Below are 26,416 nucleotides of genomic sequence, written 5' to 3'. Positions count from 1 at the left end.
CATGACCAATGCTTTGATAGAGGCATTGGGGTTGGCAATCACATATCATATGGCCATTCGGTACTCGAGTAATAACAACATCGAAACATCAAACATCACAACAACAAACAACATATCATTTTGTAAACTGTTTTACTCACTTGATCGGTAACACAACTTGGTAAACAAACACAAACCTTGAACTCACCAGCGTAGTCTGACACACTTGTTTACATGCTTGTAGGTGATTATTGAAGGAACTTGGGAGCTTGCCGTCTGATGCTGCTGGAGTGGTTATGGTCATAATAAACGATTATATTGATTTGGTTTTCATACATTTATACGCTTATACATTTATGCTTCCGCTCAATACTTTGGTTTTGGTTTAACTTTTCAAACGTTACATTTATTTCAATTGGGTATTTTAATACATTATAACTTGTGTTTGATATGATTGGTGGCTCTTTGTTGGATCGTTGCACCTCCAATAGGGACATACCCTAGGTGGTAATTTGGGGGTGTGACATAAATGGTTTACGAACGATTTATACAAACATACCGGTTTTACAAAACGTGCATGATTTTCATGACAAGAGACGAGAATGTCCTAGTTACAACAACGGGACTGGGTTGGCCTGCGTACGTAAAACGAGACAACTCAGTGAGATCATGTCCCCCTTTTTCTTTCAACGTTTCGGTTTACACCCTTCAGGGGGAAATACATGTCAAACTTAGGTATGATTAAGTTATGGAATGAACTCTTAGATCATGTGAGCATAGGCTGTAACTGAGATGCCATTAATCCTTTTGAGGACCAAGGAACAAAGGTTAGATCTAATGGGTACGAGCGAGCCCCACTCACGGTCCATGGGTGACCACTAGAGTGCTGTTGTGTCCATCGTCGAGAGTTCGACACTTCAATTGCCTACGCGGGTTGAGTACCTCCTATGTCGTCACATATATTAATGTCCTCGCGAAACATTAATGATCAACATGTTCATAGACGCTTTACATACCAACTTACAACACTATAACTTTCATATGTTTTTAATATTCATTTGACGTAAACTCATACTACATGGATTTACAAACTTGGGTAACGTTTTCAACTTATGTACAAGTAAGAGGACGTGTTGGTTCTGCTTACGAAGACTTTTTTTGGGCTCGATCCATTCTCTCTCGTGCAATGCAAAAAGACTCTCGTGGGCTAGACTCACAGTTTTCATATGACATATCGAGAAAATGATTTTTCTATATTTTCTCAACAACTTTAAAACCGGTTATCAAAAAGATTTATTTTAAATCTTTTCAAAACAAACTATGAACTCGCTCAACTTTATGTTGACTTTTTCGCATGTTTTTTCTCAGGTTGCATTTTCAAAACTATGGAACGGTTGGAATAGGAGAACCCATGGGAATTCGAGTACTTAGCAGGCATACAATTTATAGAAGTCTTAGCTTATTTGCTTCCGCTGTGCAATGAAGATACCGGTCAAGTCACTCCAGCTCTGATTTTTCGGGGTGTGACAGCATCAGTGTGAGATCAATAGGAAAAAGATGGTTATCAAGGTTCAACTGATAATCACCAATAACAGAATCGAGAACAAGAGGTTTACCAGTAGCAACTTCGACAGACAAGGGTTTCCTCAGTTTAGTTCTAGGTATCACAAGCAAAGGCTCAAAAGATAACGAAACAAAACTTCTATCAGCACCAGAATAAAAAAGAATAGATGGTTTCATGGGCACTCAAGATCGAGTGACGAGGTTGGATGAGACAGATTTGTTCGTTAATGTTTTGCAGCAGAATGTGGTGGAGAATATGGTCAGACAGGTCACTGATGATGAAGTTAAACAGGCTATGTTCAGCATAGGGGAGAACAAGGCTCCAGGTCCAGACGGATACACTTCAGCGTTTTTTAAAAATGCCTGGGATGTTGTGGGTGGTGAAGTTACTAAGGCGGTGTGTGATTTTTTTAATAATGGGCAAATTCTTAAGCAAATTAACCATATGATTTTAGCGTTGGTACCAAAGATTGATACGCCAAATTCAGTTCTTGATTACAGGCCAATATCATGTTGTAATGTGATATATAAGTGTATCAGCAAAATTATCACAAATCGTGTGAAGGGTTGTTTGGGGACTCTTGTGAACATTAACCAGTCGGCATTTATTCCTGGTAGAAAGATCTCTGATAATATACTTATTACACAGGAGCTTATGCATAACTATCATGTGGATCGTGGTCCTCCGAGGTGTGCTTTCAAGATTGACATCCAGAAAGCTTATGATACTGTAAGCTGGTCTTTTTTAGAAACTATTTTAATCAGGTATGGATTCCACAGGAAAATGGTTTCTTGGATTATGGCGTGGGTCACAACAGTTTCCTACTCGGTTAGTGTAAATGGCGAGTTGCATGGTTTTTTCCCAGGGAAACGGGGTTTACGCCAAGGAGATCCAATGTCCCCATATCTATTCACGTTGATTATGGAGGTGTTATCTCTCATGTTACAAAAGATGGCGTTAAATCCTGCATTCAAGTTCCATCGACACTGTTATGAACAAAAGATTATCAACGTATCATTTGCTGATGATTTATTTGTTTTTGTTAATGGTGATACCGGATCGGTTAAGCTTATTCGAAATGTTTTGGAGGAGTTCACTAGTGTTTCGGGCCTGGTCCCTAGTTTGCCCAAGAGTACGGTATTTTTTTGTAATGTTCCAAGCCATGTAAAAGCGGAGATTTTACGTTTGCTGCCGTTTCGTGAGGGTGAGCTACCGGTTCGCTACCTGGGGGTTCCCTTAATCTCTACTAAGCTGTCTTTTAGAGATTGTCGGGTTCTGGTGGAACGTATGGAGAGGAAGGTTGATAATTGGATGTCTAAATCTTTATCTTTTGCAGGTCGATTACAGCTCCTTAATTCTGTTCTTGCAGCAATGTATACGTATTGGGCCGAGGTTTTCATTTTGCCAGCGCGTATAGTCAAGGATTTGGAAAAGAGAATGCGAAGATTTCTTTGGAACGGGGGGGGCTTCGGGGAGTATCCGGTCTAAAGTAGCGTGGAAGGACGTGTGTTTGCCTACAGATGAGGGGGGTCTTGGAATTCGAAGTATTTCAGATGTGAACAAAGCACTTATGATGTCGCACATTTGGAGCATTATTAGTAACCGGGAATCCCTGTGGGTCAAGTGGATCCATTCTTACAAGATAAAAGGCAGAAATTTTTGGGAGATTCCAAGCCGTGGAGCGTTGACATGGAGTTGGAGAAAAATTTTATCTATTCGTCCGGTGGTTAGACCTCATGTTTGGAAGTTGATTGGGAGTGGTTCCCAGACTAATGCGTGGAGTGATAATTGGTGCGTATGCAGTCCGATTCGAAACTTTATTACGCCAAGGAGAATTGCCCAAGCGGGTTTTAATTTGCAAACTACGGTTGCAGAGATTGTGGATGCTGATGGTAACTGGCGGTGGCCTCAGGCTTGGTACGATTTATTCCCAGTGCTCATAGATGTCATGGTTCCGGCTCTAGTTCCTGATTCATTGATAGGCTGGGATGGAGATCTGTGGAAGGAAAAATTGTTCAGTTTAGCTCTTGGGAAGCTTGGAATAATCTTCGGGTAAGGGATAACAAGGTGGCTTGGGTGAATATGGTGTGGTATGGCCAATGCATTCCAAGACACTCTTTTCATCTTTGGTTAGTTCTCAAGAATAAGCTGAAGACTCAAGACAGATTAGCAGTATGGGAAGCGGGGAGTGAAACGAATTTACGTCTTATGTGCTGTCCACTTTGCAACTATGGGCGAGACTCAAGAGACCATCTTTTCTTTCAATGCACTTATGCGGCCAAGATTTGGAGCATTGTTAAACGAAAGGTTGATATGGTAGATGTAAACGATTCATGGAGCTCAATAATGGTGTGGATAGAGCTGAACGCGAATTCAAAGAAACTGGAACACATTGTTTGCAAGCTTTTGGTAGCGGCGTCGACTTATTTTATATGGAAAGAACGGAATAATCGGCTGTTCTCCAACATCTACAGGAAGGAAGAGATGGTGGCTCAGATTATCTTGGACATGGTTCGACTTCATATTATGGGGTTCAAGGTCGGAAGAGATGTGAAGTATAGGAAGCTGTTGGAAACATGGGGAGTAAAAGAAGATGAACCGGGCTAATTGCGAGCTAGTATAGCAGTTAGTTAGTTTTGTTTTGTTCGGGTTGTTTTGTTTGTTTGGGCCGTTTGTGAGTTGTATGTTTTGTGTTGCCTAGGCTTGGCCTATTGAGCCTAGTAGTGTGTGTCAAACTCATGTCACACCCTGTTCTTTGATTCTTTATAAAATTTTACCGGGGTAACCCTTTACCCAAAAAAAAAAAAGAATAGATGCAAGTCGATTGTTAACAAGAAACGTACCATTGAGAAGAAAGGTACCATTGACAACGAGGTTGTCAGCTCGAGCCTCATTTGCATTCAGATTGTATGCTCGTCCACGAGCGGGATTCACATTGGCATTGACATTCACGTTTGGATTCACATTAGCATTCACCAACCTCGGACAATTGTTGAAGAAATGACCAAACTCTCCACAATTGAAACATGAACCAGGTGGGAATCTAGCGGCATTCCCTTGAACTGGAGCGTGATTCTAAACAGCTTGATTCTGACCCAGACGACAGATGTTGGCCAGATGCCCAAGTTTACCACACGTAGTACACTGCTTACACACCTGTTGGGTAGCATGATGACCATTGCACCGAGTGCAGTGAGGTGCGGTACCAGCATACTGTTTCTTCGCAGGAGGTAATGCTGGTGGGTTCTGAGGGTTCTGTGCAGTAACTGCAAAGTTCTGGGAAGCCTTGCGCTTCCTTGACTTCTTCAAAGACTCACCCTTCTTCTTACCCTTACCCTTATCCTAGTCTTGTGCAGAATCAGCTGACTTCTCTTTATCACCCTTGCGGGTCAATTTACCCTTTCTGACTTGAGACTCGGTCAGAGTAGCAGACAACTCGATCGCTTGACGAACAATAGTAGGATTACTGCCAGTCACAATGTCTTGCACAGAATCGGGTAAACCATCGATATACCTCTCTAACGCTTTCTCCAAAAGGGGTAACCATAATGGGACACAACAAACTCAGCTCTTCATAACGATCTGTATACGTACGGTGTTCTCCCCCATCTTGTTTCAGATCATCGAATTCTTGTTCCAACGCTCGAATCTCGTGACGGGGACAAAACTCTTTCATCATGAGAGCTCGAAGCTCTTCCCACGTTTGTGCCATAGCCACATCGGCACCCGTATCGCGCATCACACCGTTCCACCATGTCAGAGCACGCTTCTCGAACACACTTGATGCAAATTCAACCTTACGCTCATTCGGACATTGCACATGTCTGAATGTGCTCTCGATACTCTCGAACCACTGCAGAGCGCAGTTGCTCCTTGCGACCCAGAAAACTTCAACGGCTTAGCAGAATTGAAATTCTTGAAACTACATTGAACATTATTGTTGTATAACTCATGGATCTGGGTTACTACGCCTGGAAGCACTGCAGCCATTTGCTGAGCGACAAGGGCTGCGACTTCTTCAGCAGTAAAAGGTTGTGCATCACGTCGAGGAGGCATTGTCTAAAAGGAAATATGAGAAACGAGTGAGGCCGACAATTGGAAAAACACAAGAGGTATTGAAGATATCGACAAAACACAAGGAAGGCGATCATTCGTTTGTTACCTCGAACAAACAAACGACACGCAGTGATTAATCAAAGTAAATGGGTCAAAATAATGTATAGCGAAGACATGCTTGCCTATAAGTGAACACTCACCCCAAGAGTTTCCAGGTAAGAGTGACTGGTCCGATTATGTGGATTTGTACGAACACTCTAGCCTTAGACAGAAAACTCAGGGTACAGGCATTCACTCTTCCAGTTTGCATGTGTTCACATTATTTAGACCCAAACTTTGACGAGATTTTGAAAACTAAGAGGGTTCAAAACCTTATAACAAATCATTTACGAAGTAATGATTAGTTTTCAAAGCGGATTCGAAATTTGTGTTCTCATTGTGGTTATCACCAAAGGATAGGTGACGGTTTTGTTTTAAAATCTAAACACAAGTTTCCTTGCGTTAGGGTCCTAAAGGTTATAGTCTAGGTCAAAGCATTACTAATAAGCTAATTCCCTATAACCATTGGCTCTGATACCAACTCTTTTGCCACACCCCGACCGCGTTAAAACAACAAAAACGCGGCGGAAACGTCGGGGAGTGTCGTGGCAGAATTATTGTTTCGCAACCATGGATACAAAAAGTTTCGTTTTATTGATTTCATTAAGTAATTTACATTGTCTTAACACAAAACAAACGAGTTACATATCGACTATCACTGTTATGTGTATTATAACAACTATAATCGGGAAGGGCTCTGGGCGATTCTGGCGATTACTGAGAAACCCTAGCTTCTTGTTCATTCTGATCTTATTCTTGATGGCGATTACTGAGAAACCCTAGCTTCTTGTTCATTCTGATCTTATTCTTGATTGATCTGGGTTAGCAATTGTGGTGTTGTCGATCCTTCTGAGTAAGGTTTCTAGACTTCTACCGTGGTTCCTAATCTTTTGAAATCAGGTTTAGGGTTTGTTCTTTTCGTTTTTTTTGCTAGGGTTTGCTGCCAATTCGCTTGGGTTGTTCTTGATTTTGGGTAAAGGGTTACCCCGGTAAAATTTTATAAAGAATCAAAGAACAGGGTGTGACATGAGTTTGACACACACTACTAGGCTCAATAGGCCAAGCCTAGGCAACACAAAACATACAACTCACAAACGGCCCAAACAAACAAAACAACCCGAACAAAACAAAACTAACTAACTGCTATACTAGCTCGCAATTAGCCCGGTTCATCTTCTTTTACTCCCCATGTTTCCAACAGCTTCCTATACTTCACGTCTCTTCCGACCTTGAACCCCATAATACGAAGCCGAACCATGTCCAAGATAATCTGAGCCACCATCTCTTCCTTCCTGTAGATGTTGGAGAACAGCCGATTATTCCGTTCTTGCCATATAAAATAAGTCGATGCCCCTACCAAAAGCTTGCAAACAATGTGTTCCAGTTTCTTTGAATTTGCGTTCAGCTCTATCCACACCATTATTGAGCTCCATGAATCGTTTACATCTACCATATCAACCTTTCGTTTAACAATGCTCCAAATCTTGGCCGCATAAGTGCATTGAAAGAAAAGATGGTCTCTTGAGTCTCGCCCATAGTTGCAAAGTGGACAGCACATAAGACGTAAATTCGTTTCACTCCCCGCTTCCCATACTGCTAATCTGTCTTGAGTCTTCAGCTTATTCTTGAGAACTAACCAAAGATGAAAAGAGTGTCTTGGAATGCATTGGCCATACCACACCATATTCACCCAAGCCACCTTGTTATCCCTTACCCGAAGATTATTCCAAGCTTCCCAAGAGCTAAACTGAACAATTTTTCCTTCCACAGATCTCCATCCCAGCCTATTAACTGAATCAGGAACTAGAGCCGGAACCATGACATCTATGAGCACTGGGAATAAATCGTACCAAGCCTGAGGCCACCGCCAGTTACCATCAGCATCCACAATCTCTGCAACCGTAGTTTGCAAATTAAAACCCGCTTGGGCAATTCTCCTTGGCGTAATAAAGTTTCGAATCGGACTGCATACGCACCAATTATCACTCCACGCATTAGTCTGGGAACCACTCCCAATCAACTTCCAAACATGAGGTCTAACCACCGGACGAATAGATAAAATTTTTCTCCAACTCCATGTCAACGCTCCACGGCTTGGAATCTCCCAAAAATTTCTGCCTTTTATCTTGTAAGAATGGATCCACTTGACCCACAGGGATTCCCGGTTACTAATAATGCTCCAAATGTGCGACATCATAAGTGCTTTGTTCACATCTGAAATACTTCGAATTCCAAGACCCCCCTCATCTGTAGGCAAACACACGTCCTTCCACGCTACTTTAGACCGGATACTCCCCGAAGCCCCCCCCGTTCCAAAGAAATCTTCGCATTCTCTTTTCCAAATCCTTGACTATACGCGCTGGCAAAATGAAAACCTCGGCCCAATACGTATACATTGCTGCAAGAACAGAATTAAGGAGCTGTAATCGACCTGCAAAAGATAAAGATTTAGACATCCAATTATCAACCTTCCTCTCCATACGTTCCACCAAAACCCGACAATCTCTAAAAGACAGCTTAGTAGAGATTAAGGGAACCCCCAGGTAGCGAACCGGTAGCTCACCCTCACGAAACGGCAGCAAACGTAAAATCTCCGCTTTTACATGGCTTGGAACATTACAAAAAAATATCGTACTCTTGGGTAAACTAGGGACCAGGCCCGAAACACTAGTGAACTCCTCCAAAACATTCCGAATAAGCTTAACCGATCCGGTATCACCATTAACAAAAACAAATAAATCATCAGCAAATGATACGTTGATAATCTTTTGTTCATAACAGTGTCGATGGAACTTGAATGCAGGATTTAACGCCATCTTTTGTAACATGAGAGATAACACCTCCATAATCAACGTGAATAAATATGGGGACATTGGATCTCCTTGGCGTAAACCCCGTTTCCCTGGGAAAAAACCATGCAACTCGCCATTTACACTAACCGGGTAGGAAACTGTTGTGACACACGCCATAATCCAAGAAACCATTTTCCTGTGGAATCCATACCTGATTAAAATAGTTTCTAAAAAAGACCAGCTTACAGTATCATAAGCTTTCTGGATGTCAATCTTGAAAGCACACCTCGGAGGACCACGATCCACATGATAGTTATGCATAAGCTCCTGTGTAATAAGTATATTATCAGAAATCTTTCTACCAGGAATAAATGCCGACTGGTTAATGTTCACAAGAGTCCCCAAACAACCCTTCACACGATTTGTGATAATTTTGCTGATACACTTATATATCACAGTTCCAGTTGAAAACAAAGCTGATGGTCATGATGTTGCTAAACCTGATTCCGTGCATGCTGTAGGAGAAAGTTCTAACCCTAATAGCTCTACTCAGGTTACGTATGCGGATAGGGTTAAGCTTAATACGAAAGGGAAACGTGAGGTAAATTTCAGATTACTGGAGTCTACAGAAACGGTGGAGGAGGCTGATGTGGTTATTCCGAAGGAAGCTGTTCGGCAGGTACAAAAGAAATTTGAAAACGTTCTTTATGGTTATTTTCTTGGTGATAGATTGCCGTTTCCGGTAGTTGAATATTATGTAAAGAATGTTTGGGCGAAGTATGGATTTGTTAAACTTATGATGAACTCAGATGGCTTTTTCTTTTTTAAATTTGACTCCAAGGAGGGTATGAATAAAGTTCTTGAAGGTGGTCCATGGTTGATAAGGAAGATGCCGTTGTTTTTGAATGTTTGGGGTCCGACAATCAGCTTAAAAAAGGATGGTATTAAGTCGGTTCCAGTTTGGATCAAGTTTCATAATGTTCCGCTTGCCGTTTACACAGATGATGGTCTTAGTCTTCTGGCTTCAAAAGTTGGTATACCCAAGAGGTTAGATGCTTATACAGCGGATATGTGCATTGATAATTGGGGTCGAACCAGTTATGCTCGTGCTTTGGTAGAGATTAATGCGGAAAATGGATTAAAGAACCATGTTGTAGTTGCTATCCCGAAAATGGATGAAGAGGGTTTTGTTAAAGAAAGCATTAAAGTAGAATACGAATGGAAACCTCATCGATGTGATACTTGTTGCTTATTTGGTCATAACAATTCATCATGCCCGAGAATCCCGAAAGATAAGGCTAAACAGGTTACTATTGACGAGGAGGGGTTTATTATGGATAAAAGGAAAACAGCAAAGTATGGTTTTCCACAGAAAAAGCAAAAACCGAAGTTCGTTTACAAGCCTAAGTCTAATTCTGCAGGTGCCAGTACATCAGGAACGAAAGATCAGCCGGAAGCTAAACAAGACTCTTATCCGGTGGACACTCACAATAAGTTTGAAAGCTTAGCAGATGATTCTTTGAAATCAGGTACTTTAAACGAGCTGCAGTTGGAGGATCCGATTTATGAGAAGGTGGATGGAAACACGAGTAGACTAGTGGATATGAGTTCAAAACAACTGAATCAGAGTAATACTGAGGAGGAGGGTTTTATCGATCCTGTCAATACGGAAATGTCGTCTTTTATGAGTATGAATTCAAAGAATGATCGTTCTGAGGGGGCAAGCACTCCCGGTGATATGGGTTTTTATGGATAGCATAGCCGCCTGGAATATAAGGGGCTTGAACCGGCCCCTGAAACAAAGGGAGGTTCACCAAATAGTTAAAGAAAATCAGCTTAGTGTTTGTGCTATCTTGGAGTCTCACGTGGAGGTTTCAAAGCTTTCGAAAGTCTGTGGTAGAGTGTTTAAAAAGTGGGAATGGACGTCTAATGGAGGGGTGTGTAACAACGGAACCAGAATTATTGTAGGATGGAACGATGATCATTTTCAGCTTATGGTTCTAGCCCAAACGGACCAGGTTATGCATGTTCAGCTTAAGTCAAATATCGATTCCAAAGTTCTTCTTGTGTCATTTGTCTATGCTAAGAACACTTATCAAGAGCGACGGGTTTTATGGCAAGACTTATGCAAGCATAATTTGGTAGCCAGGAATCAACCGTGGATTGTGATGGGAGATTTCAACTCGGCCCTTTATATGGATGATTGTTTGCATGGATCGTCCACTCCTACGATAGGTATGCGGGATTTTTTTGAATGTATTCAACAAAATGAGTTGCTAGATATTCCGGGCCATGGTCTTCACTTTACGTGGAACCAAAAACCAAGAGATGGGATAGGTATCCTAAAGAAGATTGATCGGGTGATGGGTAATGTTCGTTTCTTAGATGATTTCCCGAATGCCCACGTGTTTTATCACCCTTACCGGTTGTCGGACCACACCCCATGTATTCTGAAAATGGCTAGCGAGGTTCGGGCTAAACCGAAGCCATTTAAATTCGCTAACTTCATAGCTTCTAAGGATGGTTTTAAGGAGTGTGTGGTGGCTGAATGGAGCAAAACGATTGTTGGTATTCCTATGCTTTCAGTGGTAAAAAAGCTTCGTAACCTAAAACATCCGTTGCGGATCCTTCTCCATAAACAAGGTAACTTGCATGCTAAGGTTAATAATCTTAGAGCTAGCCTGGATGATATTCATAAGCTGATTGATCAGAACCCGTTTGATGCTGCTCTTCGGGTCAAAGAATCAAACATTATAAAGGAGCTCCATTGTGCTGCTTATGATGAGGAGTCGTTTGTAAAACAGAAAGCGAAACTTGATTGGCTTAGTGCGGGTGATGGTAACACAACGTATTTCCACAACTTTGTTAAAAGCAGAAATGCAAGGAGCAAAATTCACTCAATAAATGATGCTAATGGCAATCATTACGAGGGTTTAGACGTGGAGCATGCGTTTGTAGATCACTATATGAAGTTTTTGGGTGTCGAGTCCGAGGTTGATGATCTGATTATGGAGGATTTGTTTTCAAAATCCGTTAGCTCTGTTGAAGCTAATCATATGATTCGTCCTGTGACTAGAGAAGAAATAAAGGCTGCAATGTTCAGTATTGGTGATAATAAAGCTCCCGGGCCTGATGGTTTCACTTCGGTTTTCTTTAAGAAAGCTTGGGATATAGTGGGTGAGGAGGTTTCGGATGCTATTCTGCAATTCTTTGATAATGGTAAATTGCTTCAGCAGGTGAACCATACTATTATTGCTCTTGTCCCGAAGGTCCCGACTCCCTCTTCGGTTTTGGAATATAGACCCATTTCTTGTTGCAATGTCATTTTTAAATGCATTAGCAAAATTTTGGCAGATCGAATAAAAGGTAGTTTGGGTAGTTTGGTGGATATAAATCAATCTGCTTTTGTCCCGGTAGGAAGATATCTGATAATATTCTGCTCACTCAGGAGCTTATGCATAATTACCACCTTCACAAAGGAAAACCAAGGTGTGCGTTCAAGATTGATATCCAGAAAGCTTATGATACGGTTAGCTGGTCTTTTTTGAAGTCTATTCTAACCAAGTTTGGTTTCCCAAGTAAAATGGTTGATTGGATTATGACACGTGTCTCCACTGTCTCCTTCTCGCTGAGCATAAATGGGAATCTATGTGGTTATTTCAAAGGTAGAAGGGGTCTTCGACAGGGTATCCGATCTCTCCTTATTTGTTTACTTTAGTAATGGAAGTTCTTTCGTTGCTTTTACATAAAGCTGCTGATCAACATCCTGCCTTCAGATATCATGATAAATGCAAGCAACAGAAGATTATCAATGTGTCATTTGCTGACGATCTATTCCTTTTCGTCAATCCTGACCTGATCTCGGTTAAGGTGGTGCGAGACACCTTGGAGCTGTTCACTAGAATATCAGGTCTTACCCCGAATCTAGCTAAAAGTACTTTGTTTTTTAGTAATGTCTCATCGGGGGTTAAACAGGACATTCGCTCCCTTCTGCCGTTTCAAGAGGGTGTTCTCCCTGTCAGGTACTTGGGGGTTCCGCTAATCTCTACAAGACTTATGTATAGGGATTGCAAAATCCTGGTGGACCGGGTAGATAAAAAGATTGAACATTGGATGAATAAGTCTCTTTCGTTTGCGGGGAGGCTTCAGCTGATTAAGTCAGTCATATCAGCTATGCACATCTATTGGGCTTCGGTATTTATGCTTCCGGCTCGCATTATGGCAGACATTGAAAAAAGGATGCGGAATTTTTTATGGAGTGGCGGTGTGGTGAAAGTTGCTCATCCTAAAGTGGCTTGGAAAAACGTTTGCCTTCCGAAGTCGGAAGGGGGATTGGGCGTTAGAAGAATTCAAGATATGAACAAAGCGCTGCTTGCGAACCACATTTGGAGTATTTTGCTTAAAAGAGAGTCTCTTTGGGTGAAATGGGTCCATTCTTATAGGATTAAGGGAAAGAGTTTTTGGTGCATTCCTTTTCGAGGAAGTATGAGTTGGGGATGGAGAAAAATCCTAATGATTCGATCTTCCATTCGTCAGTTTGTTTGGTATTCTATTGGTAATGGCCGGGACACTAATGCGTGGCATGATAACTGGTGTGATCATAGCCCGTTGAGTGATTTCATTACCCCAAGACGAATCCATGGAGCGGGTTTTAATATGCAGTCTACTGTGGCAGATCTTGTTAGTCACCATAATGATTGGTTGTGGCCGGCTACGTGGCTTCAGTTTTATCCGGCTTTGACGAATTCTCTGCCTCCGTTTCTTAACCAAAGTACTCCAGATAAGCTGATTTGGAAGGATAGACAACATATGCAAAAGGAGTTTAGTGCTAGTGAGGTTTGGGATAATATCCGTTCGCGTGGGGAAGAGGTGGGTTGGGCTGATTTGGTGTGGTTTAGTCAATGTATTCCTAGACACTCTTTTCACATGTGGCTAGTTATCAAGAACAAGCTGAAAACTCAGGATCGTATGGGGATTTGGGATGCCGGAAGTGCAACTAATCTTAATCTGATGTGTTGTCCGCTTTGCAGGAAGGGTAAAGACTCTCGGGATCATTTATTTTTTCAGTGTTCTTATGGGGAGCAAGTGTGGAATATGGTTAAAGCTATGGCTTACATGGATGTAGTGGATGCTAACTGGGACTCTATCATGACTTGGTTTTCACAACACAGCTCGGGTAAGTCGCCAGAAGTGTTAGTTGGTAAAATGGTTGTTGCTGCCTCAACTTATTTCATATGGCAAGAAAGAAACAATAGATTATTTTCTCCAAATCAGCGGAAGGCTGCTTTGATTGCCGATATAGTACTGCATACGGTGCGTATGAAGTTGATGACGTTCAAGGCAGGGAGAGGCTCCAGGAACCCGTTAGCATTAGAGCGGTGGAAGTTCCAAGTGAAGACTATGAGCATCGATCCAGGCTAGAGTCTGTTTGGGGTTTTGTGTGTCTGTTTGTTGCCATTGTTTCGGCTTCTGGTTGTTATTTCTTTGGTTGTTTTTGTTTCGCATGGTTGTGATTCTTTGTTGGTTTTGGTTTTGCTAGTCTTGGTATGCCAAGTCTAGCCCTAGTGTGCTTCTTTGGCACGCTCGTGTGATTCTTTTTTCTTTATATATAAAATTCACCGGGGTAACCCTTTACCCACTTATATATCACATTACAACATGATATTGGCCTGTAATCAAGAACTGAATTTGGCGTATCAATCTTTGGTACCAACGCTAAAATCGTATGGTTAATTTGCTTAAGAATTTGCCCATTATTAAAAAAATCACACACCGCCTTAGTAACTTCACCACCCACAACATCCCAGGCATTTTTAAAAAATGCTGAAGTGTATCCGTCTGGACCTGGAGCCTTGTTCTCCCCTATGCTGAACATAGCCTGTTTAACTTCATCATCAGTGACCTGTCTAACCATATTCTCCGCCACATTCTGCTGCAAAACATTAACGAACAAATCTGTCTCATCCAACCTCGTCACTCGATCTTGAGTGCCCATGAAACCTGAATAATGGTTCAACAAAGCAGCCGCAACATAATCTCCCTCATACTGGCTCCCATTCATATCCTTAATGCAATTGATTTTACTTCTAGCATTCCTACTCTTCACACAATTATGAAAGTAAGACGTATTTGAATCACCCGCACATAACCATTGCACTTTAGATTTTTGTTTCAAGAAGCACTCCTCATCATAAACCGCTGACTTAAAATCACGTAAACAGCTAGCCTCCAATAACCGAATAGAAGCATCAAAAGGATGAGCTTCCACCTGTTTTTGAATCTGGTCAAGCTCATTCCGTAAGTCTGTAACTCTTTTATGTAGATTACCTTGATTACGCAATATCCTCTGAAAATGCGTTTTCAGGCTCTTCATTTTCATAACCACAGAAAACATGGTAGCCCCCTCCACGGTTTTATTCCATTCAGATATAACAGCTTGGCGGAACTCTGGCTTTGTGATAATAAAATTCGGGAATTTAAATGGTTTAGGCCGGTCCGTAGACATGGAGAATAACTTCAAAATAGCAGGAGCATGATCAGAAACACGGAACGGCTGAAATATAACATAAGCATCCGAAAAAACATCAATAAGTTTGATGTTACCCATAATACGGTCAATTTTCTTTAGCATTCCTACCCCATCCCTTGGTTTTTGATTCCAAGTATAATGCAACCCATGACTCTTAACATCAAGCAATTCTGCCTCTTGAATACACTCAAAAAATTCTCGCATAGCTATAGTATGGGATGATGGCCCCATCACAAAATCCTCCATATTCAAAGCAGCGTTGAAATCACCCATTACAACCCAAGGGGTGTCATGGGTGATGCCTTTAAATCTACACAAATCAGCCCACAAGCTTCTCCTATCCTGATACTTGTTTTCCGCATACACAAAAGAACAAAAAATTGTCTTTTTGACCGATTTTAATAATACCTGAGTATGAATAACCTGGTCTGATTGGGATATAACCATAAGATCAATATCATCCACATTCCACCCCAATATAACCCTCGTACCTCTTTGACACATACCTCCGTTCGATGTCCACTTCCAATTTCGAAAAACCTTTTCACATATCTTATTCAGCTTGTTAACATCCACATGAGACTCTAAGATGGCACAAACACTTAAATGATTCTCCGCAATAAAATGCCGAACCTCACTTTGTTTCAGGGGTTGGTTCAAACCCCTAATGTTCCAGGCTGCTAAGCTACCCATTCAAACCATTGTCACCGGGAGTGCTTGCCCCCTCAGAAGTTTTAGTATTCATGTTACCTCTCATAAAATCAGCCATCTCTGTCGGGTTCACCTCGATAACTTCATCAGGTTGTTGTATACGAGTCCCATGAGTTTCATCAATCATCGACTTGGCACTAGTCGGATCCCTTTTCTCATCATTCTTATTATTATCAAGCACCTCAAAAGAGTTTGACAACGGCACATCCGAACTATCCCCCTTCGTCCCAGACGTACTTGCATGATTTTTATTAGTCTTAGGTTTATACACAACCTTAGGTTTTTGCTTTTTTTGAGGAAACGAGTACCTCGCCATCCTCCTGTTATCAGTAACAAATCCCTCCTCATCAACTGTTACCACCCTAGCCTTACCATTAGGTTTCTTGTGACATGTATTATCATCATGGCCAAACAAACAGCATGAACTACAGCGAAGCGGCCTCCACTCATATTCAACTTTAACCCGTTCCAATATGAATCCCTCCTCATCCATTTTCGGGATAGCTACAGTAATGTGATCCTTCATCTCATTGTCAGCATTTATCTCAATCATCGCACGAGCATAACTACTCCTACCCCAATTATCAACACACATATCAGCGGTATAAGAATCTAACCTTTTAGGAACCCCTAACTTCGACGCCAGCAAGCTCAATCCATCATCAGTATAAACCGCAATCGGCACATTGTGCAACTTAACCCATATAGGAACTGTTTTGATACTATCTTTCTTAAGTGTAACCTTCGGAGACCATACATTCAGAAACAGCGGAACTTTTTGTATTAACCATGGTCCTCCTTCCAGTACTTTCGTCAAACCCTCCTTTGAATCAAACTTAAAGAAAAAGAAACCTGACATGTTCATCATAAGTTTTGAAAACCCAAATTTAGCCCATACATTCTTCGCATAATATTCAACCACCGGAACGGCAAGCGATTCCCTAAAAAATAACCATAGAGCACATTATCAAATTTGTGTTGAACCTGCTGCACCACCTCTCTCGGTATAACAATATCCGCATCATCTCTTGTTTCCATAGGTTCCATAAGTCTGAAATTTACCTCTCTTTTCTTAAAAGTAGACTGCACCTTATCAGCATACGAGGCTGATTTTTCCTCCTTATAAGTTCCCCAGAAAATCTCATCATGCACAGCATCAGGTTTATCGGCACCATGACCATCGGCTTTATTATCAACTGGAACTGTGACCTTGGTAAGTTCATCTATGATGTTAACTATCTTTTGTCCCTGTTGATGATCAGACAAAACTCCTCTACGCGGGCAGAATGTTTTGCCGTCAATGTTCAACAACCTTGACGCAAAACCCTTATTAGGGTTTGACGAAGATGACAGAATATCCGGCGGCTTAACATGTCTTGCATCCATATCCGACGTCTTAAACTGAGTATAATCCATATTACACAAAAACTATACTCTGGTACGTTGCAAGTTTCTGCTTTGTTGGCGGATTAGGGTTTCTGTCTAGCTAGTATTCTGTTTTTGTCAAGTTCTTGGTTTTTTTGGCGGATTAGTTTGTTTCTTGATTCGCATGGGATTTTCCTTTGGCGGCTGATTAGGGTTTGTTCTGTATCCTGTTTAGCTACTTTTTTACGTCTGCATGTGATTAGTTCATACGAAGATGAATTCTAAACCGCCTGATATTAATGAAATTTTTGGGAAACCACCATCTTTGAATGCTGATTACCGTGATGTGTATGGGAAGCCGTCAACCGTGCTGAAGGGTTTGGGGAGTAAAATTCTGAATATTGATGGCAAAACGATGGCACGGAGACGTGGAGTGGTTGTGAATGATCGGACTGAGCCTCGAGTTATAAATGTTCTGGATGAATTGGAGAAAATAACGGTTCCGGTTGAGAACATTTATGCTGATAAACAACAAGAGAACCAGGAGAACCAGGCATCTTATGCTAAAAAGGTGATGATGAACTCTAAGTCTAATCGTGAAGTTAACTTTAGGAAGCTGGATACAACAGAGACTCATCAGGAAGCTGACATTGTTATTCCGAGGGAGGTAGTTAAAACGGTTAAAGACAGGTTTGAGAACGTGCTATTTGGCTATTTTCTGGGGAACAGGTTGTCGTTTCCTGTTGTGGAGTATTATGTTAAAAATGTTTGGGCAAAGTTTGGGTTGGCTAAAGTCATGATGAACGCTGAAGGATTTTTCTTCTTTAAATTTGATACAAAGAAAGGTATGAATAAAGCTCTTGAGGGTGGGCCTTGGCTGATTCGTAAAGTCCCTATCTTTCTTAACATCTGGTCGCCTTCGGTCAGCTTGAAAAAAGAAGGAATTAAGTCGGTTCCGATTTGGGTTAAGCTTTGCCAGAGCCTTGATTGAAGTTTGTTGGCGTCGAAAATTGGAACACCAAAAAGGTTGGATAGCTATACAGCGGACATGTGTGCGGATAGCTGGGGTAGAAGCAGCTTTGCCAGAGCCTTGATTGAAGTTAGTGCAGATAATGTTCTTAAGGACCAAATAGTTGTTGCTATACCGAAGCTGGAAGAGGATGGTTTTATCATGGAAAAAGTTAAACTTGAGTATGAATGGAAACCGCATCATTGTGCTAATTGTTGCATTTTTGGTCATAATGACCAAAACTGTCCTAAGAATGTTAATGTTAGCCAAAAGCAAGTAACGGTGGATGAGGAAGGTTTTGTCACGGATAAAAGAAAGGTTGCTAGGTTTGGGGTTGGACAGAAAAAACAGAAACAAAAGTTTGTTTACAAGCCAAAACCGAACAAATCGGGTGCGAGCACTTCAGGAACGAAGCAAGATAACAGCTCGGGGTCTAGTCATATTAAAACAGTGAATCCATTTGAAGTTTTAGCGAGCGTGGAAGGATATGGAGAGGAGCTCGGAGATGTTGATATAGAAACTAGGCTGCATGTGGAGACAAATCGGTCTACGAAGACAGATGACGAGGTGAAGGAGGTTACTCCGACTGAGATGGCACAGTTTATGACTAATAATCAGTATACTAATTCTGAGGGGGCAAGCACTCCCGGTCTGAATGGTTTAAATGGGTAGCATAATGTCTTGGAATGTTAGGGGCTTGAACCGGCCCCTGAAACAAAGTGAGGTTCGTTCTATTGTTGCAGATAACAAGCTAGATATGTGTGCTATTCTTGAATCTCATGTAGATGTCTCTAAGTTGGCTAAAGTGTGTAAGTATGTGTTCCGTAATTGGTGCTGGACGTCTAATGGTGGGTTATGCTCTCGGGGTACAAGGATTATTCTCGGTTGGAATCCTAATGTGTTTGATGTTATGGTCCTATTTCAATTAGATCAACTTATGCATGTTCAGGTTATTTTTAAAGATAGCAAAAAGCTTCTTTTTTGCTCTTTTGTTTATGCTGAGAACAAGTATCAAGATCGAAGACGCCTTTGGGATGATTTATGTAAGCATAAGGCTTTCTGTCATGATAAGCCGTGGGTAGTGTTGGGAGATTTCAATTCGGCTCTCAATATAGAAGATTCTTTGTTCGGGTCTTCCAACTCGTCTATTGGAATGCGTGAATTTAATGACTGTGTTCAGCAAGCTGAATTATTTGATATTAAGGCTCATGAATTGCAATATACTTGGAGTCAAAAGCCAAAGAGTGGGGTGGGCCTTCTCAAAAAGATAGACAGAATTATGGGTAATGTTTCTTTTATTGATCAATTTCCGGATGCTTTTGCTTTGTTTCATCCCTTTAGAGTGTCTGACCATACCCCGTGCATTTTAAAAACGTTGACATCTGTTGGGAATCAGCCGAGACCTTTTAAATTCCCGAATTTCATTGTGACGAAACCTGAATTTAAGGAGGTTGTGCATAGAGAATGGGTTAAAACAGTTGAAGGTATCACTATGCTTTCTGTTGTGAAGAAAATGAGGAATTTGAAACCTATGTTGAGGAAGATTCTGTTCAACCAGGGTAATTTACATGCTAGGGTGAATGACTTGAGGAAATCTTTGGATGATATTCAGAGCCGGATTGATCAGAACCCCTTGGATGCTCGGCTTAGGCAAATGGAGATTCAATGCCTTCAAGATTTTCAATCAGCGGCATACGACGAAGAGTGTTTCTTAAAACAGAAATCTAAGGTAACATGGCTTCGTGCGAGAGACTCTAATACTCGGTACTTTCACAATTCTGTGAAAGCCAGAAATGCTCGGACCAAAATATGTAGTATTACGGACCGTTTGGGAGTTCGACATGAAGGTCATAATGTTGCGGATGCTCTTCTCTCGCACTATAAGGAGTTTTTGGGATTCGATGGCACGGTTGAAAATGTTAACATGGATAATCTTTTCGTTAATGTGTTGAGTAGGGAGGCTGCAGATCATATGGTTGCTCAAGTTTCTCGTCAGGAAGTCAAGAATGCCATGTTTAGTATTGGAGAGGATAAGGCCCCGGGGCCTGACGGGTATACATCTGCTTTCTTTAAACATGCATGGGAGATTGTGGGCAATGAGGTCACTGATGCAGTGTTACAATTTTTTGAAAATGGGAAGATCCTAAATCAGGTTAATCACACTATCCTTGCATTGATTCCGAAAAAAGATGTTCCTGATTCAGTTCTAGATTACAGGTCGATTTCTTGTTGTAATGTGATCTATAAATGCATAAGCAAAATCATCACGGATCGTTTAAAAGGAAATTTGGGAACTCTTGTTAGCATCAATCAATCTGCATTTGTGCCAGGGCGAAAGATCTCTGATAATATTTTACTTACACAAGAGCTAATGCATAATTACCACCTCAATAGGGGTCCGGCTAGATGTGCTTTCAAGATTGACATCCAGAAAGCCTATGACACGGTTAATTGGTCGTTTCTTGAAGAGGTTTTGAATCGATTTGGGTTCCATCGTAAAATGGTTGGGTGGATTATGACTTGTGTTACTACAGTCTCGTACTCGTTGAGCATTAATGGTAATCTTCATGGTTATTTTAGAGGCAAACGCGGGCTTCGGCAGGGTGATCCAATGTCTCCCTACTTATTTACTTTAATCATGGAGGTTCTATCCCTTTTGCTTCAACAGGCTGCTAGTTTTCCATACAAATATCATGCTAATTGTGCTAAGCAAAAAATAATTAATGTGTCGTTTGCTGATGACCTTTTTATTTTTGTGCATGGTGATGTTATCTCGGTTAAAAAGGTTAAGCAGGCTCTTGAGACGTTTACTAATATTTCTGGGTTGGCTCCTAGTCCTGCGAAAAGTACTGTTTTTTTCTTCAATGTTCCTCAGGTGATTAGACAGGAAATTCTGGATATCATGCCGTTTCAGGAAGGTGAGTTACCGGTTCGTTACCTGGGGGTTCCGCTCATTTCTTCCAGACTTAGCTTTAAAGAATGCAAAGTTCTTATTGAGCGTCTAGATAAGAAGATTGTTAATTGGATGACGAAGGCATTATCATTTGCTGGCCGGCTTCAACTTATTAACTCGGTTCTTTCATCTTTGCATATATATTGGGCCTCTGTTTTCATTATCCCCACTCGTGTTATCAATGAGCTAGAGAAAAGAATTCGTAGATTTTTTGTGGAATGCGGGTTCGGAGGGTAAAATTCGTGCTAAAGTTGCCTGGAAAGATGTTTGTTTGCCTAAAGAAGGGGGGGGGGGGGGGTTGGGCATTAAATCCATTTCGGATGTGAATAAATCGCTCATGGCCAAACATATTTGGAGTATTATAAGTAAACGTGACTCTATTTGGGTGCAATGGATTCATGAGTACAAGCTTAAGGGGAGGAATTTTTGTGAGGTTCCTTGTCGGGGTAGTATGAGTTGGGGATGGAGGAAAATATTGTCCATTCGGAGTATTATGAGACCTTTCATCTGGTATGTGCTCAAAAGTGGTCGGCAAGCTAATGTTTGGAGCGATAATTAGTGCAATGTAAGTCCGTTGCGTTCATTCATTACTCCTCGTGCTATAGCAAATGCAGGTTTTAATTTGAAATTGTCGGTTGCGGATGTAATTGATGCAAATGGGAATTGGAGATGGCCCCAAGCTTGGTTTGATTTGTTTCCGGTTCTAATAACTATTCAAACGCCTCAATTAGTTGAAAATGAATTTGATCGCTTGGTTTGGAAAGATTTGGATGGTAATGTTGGTGACTTTGAAGCAGCTCAAATATGGAACACGATTCGAAACAGGGATAACATTGCGAACTGGGCTCATATGGTTTGGTTCTCTCAATGTGTTCCTCGGCACTCTTTTCATATGTGGCTGGTCATTAATAACAAACTGAAGACTCAAGATCGTTTAGCGGTTTGGGAAGCTGGGAGTGCAACAAACCTAAACCTTATGTGCTGCCCGTTGTGTAAAAATGGAAGAGATAGTCGAGATCACTTGTTTTTTCAATGTGCCTTTGCGAGCAAAGTTTGGACAAATGTGAAGAGCATGGTGAATCTAGAGAGTGTGGATAATACATGGCACTCCTTAATGGGTTGGATTGATCAATCTTCCAAGTCAAAGAAAGTGGATGATATCGTTTGTAAGTTGGTAATTGCTACGACTAGTGTATTCATGTGGTGGCTCTCTCTCCTATGGCGATTTCTTGTTCTTCATGAAACCTTGATTTTCTTTGTGATCTAATGTATTACAGTCTGTGATTAGAGTTTTGATCCTTTCAAAATTCTATAACGAACTCGTTAGCAATAGTGATCGATCTAAATTAGGGTTTTCTCTTTTCGTTTTGCTTTTAATCGCCGCCTTAGCTATCAGTTTTGAAACCCTGATTTATTAAATTGGTTGTTATTGATTGCGGTTAACTGAGTTTAATTTAGCTAGATTGATAACTCTGATTTAATCGGTTAAGGGTGGCAGATTGATTCTAGGGTTTTAGGAATTAGGGTTCTGGTTTCGTCTTCTTGATTTGGTCTACTAGGGTTTGTGGTTTGCTTGCTTGCCGTCGTATCTGTTTTGTGTTTGGGAGAGTTGGTGTGGAAATAATTCTTGGTAAATCGGCTTTGTTTGAGGGTTACGTGGAACGTCTGCATGGGGAGCAATTCTGATGGATCGGGGATTGGTTCTGGGGATGTTCCTTCGAAGCGCGGAATAGGGTTACGGGTCACAAATGTTGACGGAAACATCAAACTCCCAAGACGGGGTATGTTTTCAACTTCGGATGTTTCGATTCTGGATGGGTTATCAAAGATCTCTGTTCCGGTGGAAAATCCATTTGATAAACCTGACAACTTTGTGAACTTGGGATTACGGAAACAATCGGAAATTCGGATAGATGGAAATCAAGAGAATGTGTCGTTTGTTGATCCCCAAAACTTGGAGAAGCCGGCGGATGAGTCAGGTATTGGAGCTTCAACATCAAAGCATACGGCACCTATGTCTTTTGCTAATGCGGTGAAATCTAAAAAGGAACCGGTGAAGGTTAACTTCAGGTCGATGGAATCCAATGAAACGATAGAAGGGGCTGATGTAGTAATCCCCATGTCTTCGGTGAAGCAGGTGCATGATAGATATGAAAATACGCTTTATGGGTATTTCTTGGGAAAACGCTTAGCTTTTCCGGTTGTGGAATTCTTTGCTAAAAATAACTGGGTGAAGTATGGTCTCTCGAAACTTATGATGAACGCAAAGGGTTTCTTTTTTTTCAAGTTCGAATCAAAAGAGGGGATGAATAATTTAATGGAGGATGGGCCGTGGACTATAAGGATTGTGCCGATAATTTTAAACGAATGGTCACCGAATGTGATGGTGGAGAAGCAGGATATAAAAACAATTCCGGTTTGGATCAAAATGCATGATATACCATTAACGGCGTTCACGGAGGACGGCCTGAGTTTGTTAGCCTCGAAGATAGGTAATCCGAAGATGTTGGACTCTTACACGGCTACTATGTGTGCGGAATCATGGGGAAGGAGCAGTTTTGCAAGGGCAATGGTCGAAATTCATGCTGAAAAGGAGTTAAAGAAAAGCATTACGGTTGCCATTCCTTCCTTGGATGGTAGTAGTCACACGAAAGTGGAGGTTAAAGTTGATTATGACTGGGAACCTATGAGATGTTCGTCATGCTGTGTCTTTGGCCATGATGATAACGCGTGCCCAAAGAAACCTATTCAGGTCAACAATGATGTTAATACCAAACCCAATGATGATTTTCAGGGAGCAAAAACGAAAAGATTTAATGGTCAAGGTGTGAACATCAAGAATCAAAAGCAGAAATTTATTTACCGTCCGGTTGTAAAGCCCAAGTCTAAAACGAACAATTCAGGTGCAAATACTAACCGAATCCTCACGTCTAATCCTTTTGATGTGCTAGGATCAGATGCGGATAGTATGGAGGACGTAAATGGGGGTAGTAGAGCTGATGCGGGAACCGTTTTAAAATCGAAGGGTAAGAGTCAGACCACGAATGAGGTAATGGTGGATGACACGGATGTGGATAGTCTTCTAGCTGACATTCCCAAGTACATGGCGAACAAAGTTGGTAACAAGTCTGAGGGTGCAAGCACACCCGGTCCAGTGGGTTTTAATGGGTAGTATTCTTGCTTGGAACATCAGGGGATTGAACCGCTCCCTCAAACAGAAGGAGGTTCGTCAAGTAGTTGTGGATAATCATGTTCAAATATGTGCAATCATGGAGACTCATGTTGACAGCTCAAATGTTTCCAAGGTGTGTCAAAAGGTTTTTAATTCGTGGTTTTGGACCACGAATGCTAGTTGCTGTACGAAAGGAACTAGGATCATGCTCGGGTGGGATCCTAATGTAGTTGATGTTATGGTCCTCTCGCAATCTGACCAGGTAGTTCATACACAAGTAATATTCAAACTTGATAAAAAGTCTCTATTTTGTTCTTTTGTGTATGCGGAGAACCATTATATGAATAGAAGGAGCTTGTGGCAGAATTTATGTGGTCATAGTGTTTTCATGAAGGATAAGCAGTGGGCTCTTATGGGGGATTTCAACGCCTCATTGTTTCTTGATGATTCGAGTGCTGGTACTTCGAGGTATAACATTGGTTCGCGGGAGTTTAAGGAATGTATTAATACCATTGAAGTCTTTGATGTTAATAGTACAGGCCTTCACTTCACATGGACGAATAATCATCAACGAGGTGGCACTATTTTCAAAAAATTGGACCGAATCATGTGCAACATAAACTGTATTACGGTTTTTCCAAATGTAGGTGCGTTTTTTCACCCGTTTCAGGTCTCGGATCATGCCCCTTGTATTCTGAAGTTACCAGGGATAACTAGAGAAAAACCAAGGCCGTTTAAATTTGTGAATTTGATTGCGGAGAAGCATGGTTTTCTTGATGAGGTAAATCTGATTTGGAACAAAGAAATGACGGGGTTTCATATGTATCAAATTGTTATGAAACTTAAGCTTCTTAAAACCCCCTTGAGAAAGCTATTCATTCAACAAGGCAATCTGCATGAGAATGTTAAGAAGGCTAGAAAAGAGCTAGATGAATGCCAGGGTGATTTGGATCAGGATCCGTCTAATGGGAGCCTTCTCGCAAACCATAGCAGGCTCCTTCAAAGATATAAGGAAGCTATTCATGATGAAGCAATGTTCTTACAACAGAAATCGAAAGTTGATTGGCTGAATCTGGGGGACTCGAATACGAAATATTTTCATAACGTTGTGAAAGCTAAGAATCATCGTAGTCGAATTCTATCGATACGTGATTCTGGTGGGCTTTTACATGAGGGGGTGCAGCGGCCCAAGCTTTCGTTGACCATTTTGCTAATTTTTTTGGGAATGTTGGCCAGGTGGATCTTAGTCCTAATATGGATCTTTTTCACAATAAGCTTTCGGCTGTAAAAGCTAATAATATGATCCGATCAGTGACTGAAGGTGAAATTAAAGAAGCAATGTTCTCCATTGCCGGGAATAAGGCACCAGACCCGGATGGATATACCTCTGTTTTCTTTAAGAAGGCGTGGGATATTGTGGGGAAAGATGTCTGTTTAGCGATTCAGAATTTCTTTATGAATGGAAAGCTTCTTAATCAGCTAAACCACACGGTAATTTCGTTAATCCCGAAGGTTAAGACCCCTGAGTCTTTTACGGACTATAGGCCTATTTCTTGCTGTAATACTCTTTATAAGTGTATAAGTAAGATTATCACCACTCGTATTAAAGAGGGCCTTGGTTATATTGTTAGTATTAATCAGTCTGCTTTTATCCCGGGTAGAAAGATCTCTGATAATATTCTCCTAACTCAAGAGTTAATGCATAATTATCACCTGAATCATGGCCCCCCAAGATGTGCTTTTAAAGTCGATATTCAGAAGGCGTATGATACGGTAGATTGGGGTTTCTTGGAAAAGATTCTTCACAGGTTTGGGTTCCACCAAAAGATGATCAAATGGGTAATGGCGTGTGTCACCTCGACCACGTTTTCTTTGGCGATAAATGGGAATCTTCATGGCTATTTTAAGGGGAAGCGGGGGTTACGACAAGGGGACCCTATGTCTCCTTATCTTTTTACGTTGGTAATGGAGGTCCTTACGTTGATCCTGCAAAAGCAAGTTGACATGTCTACCGATTTTCGATTCCATCATAAATGTGAAGAACAGAGGATTATTAACTTATGTTTTGCAGATGATCTTTTCTTGTTTGCTCGGGGTGATCCTAAATCTGCGGCTGTCATTCAAGAATCGTTGAATATGTTCAAGAATATGTCGGGGCTGGTTCCGAGCATGACTAAAAGCACAGCT

At 41.3% G+C, this 26,416-nt stretch overlaps 5 protein-coding genes across 5 annotated transcripts; 3 read left to right on the top strand and 2 right to left on the bottom strand.

Moving 5' to 3' along the window:
* The first annotated feature begins 3,625 nt into the window (after positions 1 to 3,625).
* Positions 3,626 to 4,150, top strand: LOC110900509. Its single transcript, XM_022147397.1, has one exon. It carries the CDS (start codon positions 3,626 to 3,628, stop codon positions 4,148 to 4,150), a length of 525 nt encoding a protein of 174 aa, XP_022003089.1.
* Positions 4,151 to 6,857: 2,707 nt separating this feature from the next.
* LOC110900510 lies at positions 6,858 to 7,892 on the bottom strand. Its single transcript, XM_022147398.1, has one exon. It carries the CDS (start codon positions 7,890 to 7,892, stop codon positions 6,858 to 6,860), a length of 1,035 nt encoding a protein of 344 aa, XP_022003090.1.
* A 6,200-nt stretch (positions 7,893 to 14,092) lies between these two features.
* Positions 14,093 to 17,146, bottom strand: LOC110900512. Its single transcript, XM_022147399.1, has 4 exons — positions 16,684 to 17,146; positions 15,770 to 16,582; positions 15,428 to 15,603; positions 14,093 to 15,361 (listed from the first exon to the last, which is right to left on the bottom strand). The coding sequence occupies exons 1-4, from the start codon at positions 17,144 to 17,146 to the stop codon at positions 14,093 to 14,095; spliced, it is 2,721 nt and encodes a 906-aa protein (XP_022003091.1).
* Positions 17,147 to 18,143: 997 nt separating this feature from the next.
* On the top strand, positions 18,144 to 18,776 carry LOC110900513. The gene has a single exon (XM_022147400.1). It carries the CDS (start codon positions 18,144 to 18,146, stop codon positions 18,774 to 18,776), a length of 633 nt encoding a protein of 210 aa, XP_022003092.1.
* A 5,550-nt stretch (positions 18,777 to 24,326) lies between these two features.
* LOC118485720 lies at positions 24,327 to 25,902 on the top strand. The gene is made up of 3 exons (XM_035982134.1): positions 24,327 to 25,406; positions 25,466 to 25,720; positions 25,891 to 25,902. Exons 1-3 carry the CDS (start codon positions 24,327 to 24,329, stop codon positions 25,900 to 25,902), a joined length of 1,347 nt encoding a protein of 448 aa, XP_035838027.1.
* The last annotated feature ends 514 nt before the right edge of the window (positions 25,903 to 26,416 follow it).

Source organism: Helianthus annuus, chromosome 13 (genome assembly GCF_002127325.2).
Source record: "Helianthus annuus cultivar XRQ/B chromosome 13, HanXRQr2.0-SUNRISE, whole genome shotgun sequence".
Taxonomy (NCBI): Eukaryota; Viridiplantae; Streptophyta; class Magnoliopsida; order Asterales; family Asteraceae; genus Helianthus; species Helianthus annuus.
Note: the sequence above shows the minus strand (reverse complement) of the source record. Positions and strands in the feature narration are given on the sequence as shown.

What these genes read in the sequence shown, in the direction of transcription:
- LOC110900509 (XM_022147397.1), top strand. Translation starts at nt 3,626, where the DNA reads ATGGTGTGGTATGGCCAATGCATTCCAAGACACTCTTTTCATCTTTGG.
- LOC110900510 (XM_022147398.1), bottom strand. Translation starts at nt 7,892, where the DNA reads ATGTCGCACATTTGGAGCATTATTAGTAACCGGGAATCCCTGTGGGTC.
- LOC110900512 (XM_022147399.1), bottom strand. Translation starts at nt 17,146, where the DNA reads ATGGATTATACTCAGTTTAAGACGTCGGATATGGATGCAAGACATGTT. An exon ending in ATTTGATAATGTGCTCTATG is followed by an intron (nt 16,583 to 16,683) that starts GTTATTTTTTAG and finishes TGAACATGTCAG; the next exon opens with GTTTCTTTTTCTTTAAGTTT. An exon ending in ACCAGGTTATTCATACTCAG is followed by an intron (nt 15,362 to 15,427) that starts GTATTATTAAAA and finishes AACAAGTATCAG; the next exon opens with GATAGGAGAAGCTTGTGGGC.
- LOC110900513 (XM_022147400.1), top strand. Translation starts at nt 18,144, where the DNA reads ATGTGTGCGGATAGCTGGGGTAGAAGCAGCTTTGCCAGAGCCTTGATT.
- LOC118485720 (XM_035982134.1), top strand. Translation starts at nt 24,327, where the DNA reads ATGGAGACTCATGTTGACAGCTCAAATGTTTCCAAGGTGTGTCAAAAG. An exon ending in GTGGGCTTTTACATGAGGGG is followed by an intron (nt 25,407 to 25,465) that starts GTGCAGCGGCCC and finishes AATGTTGGCCAG; the next exon opens with GTGGATCTTAGTCCTAATAT.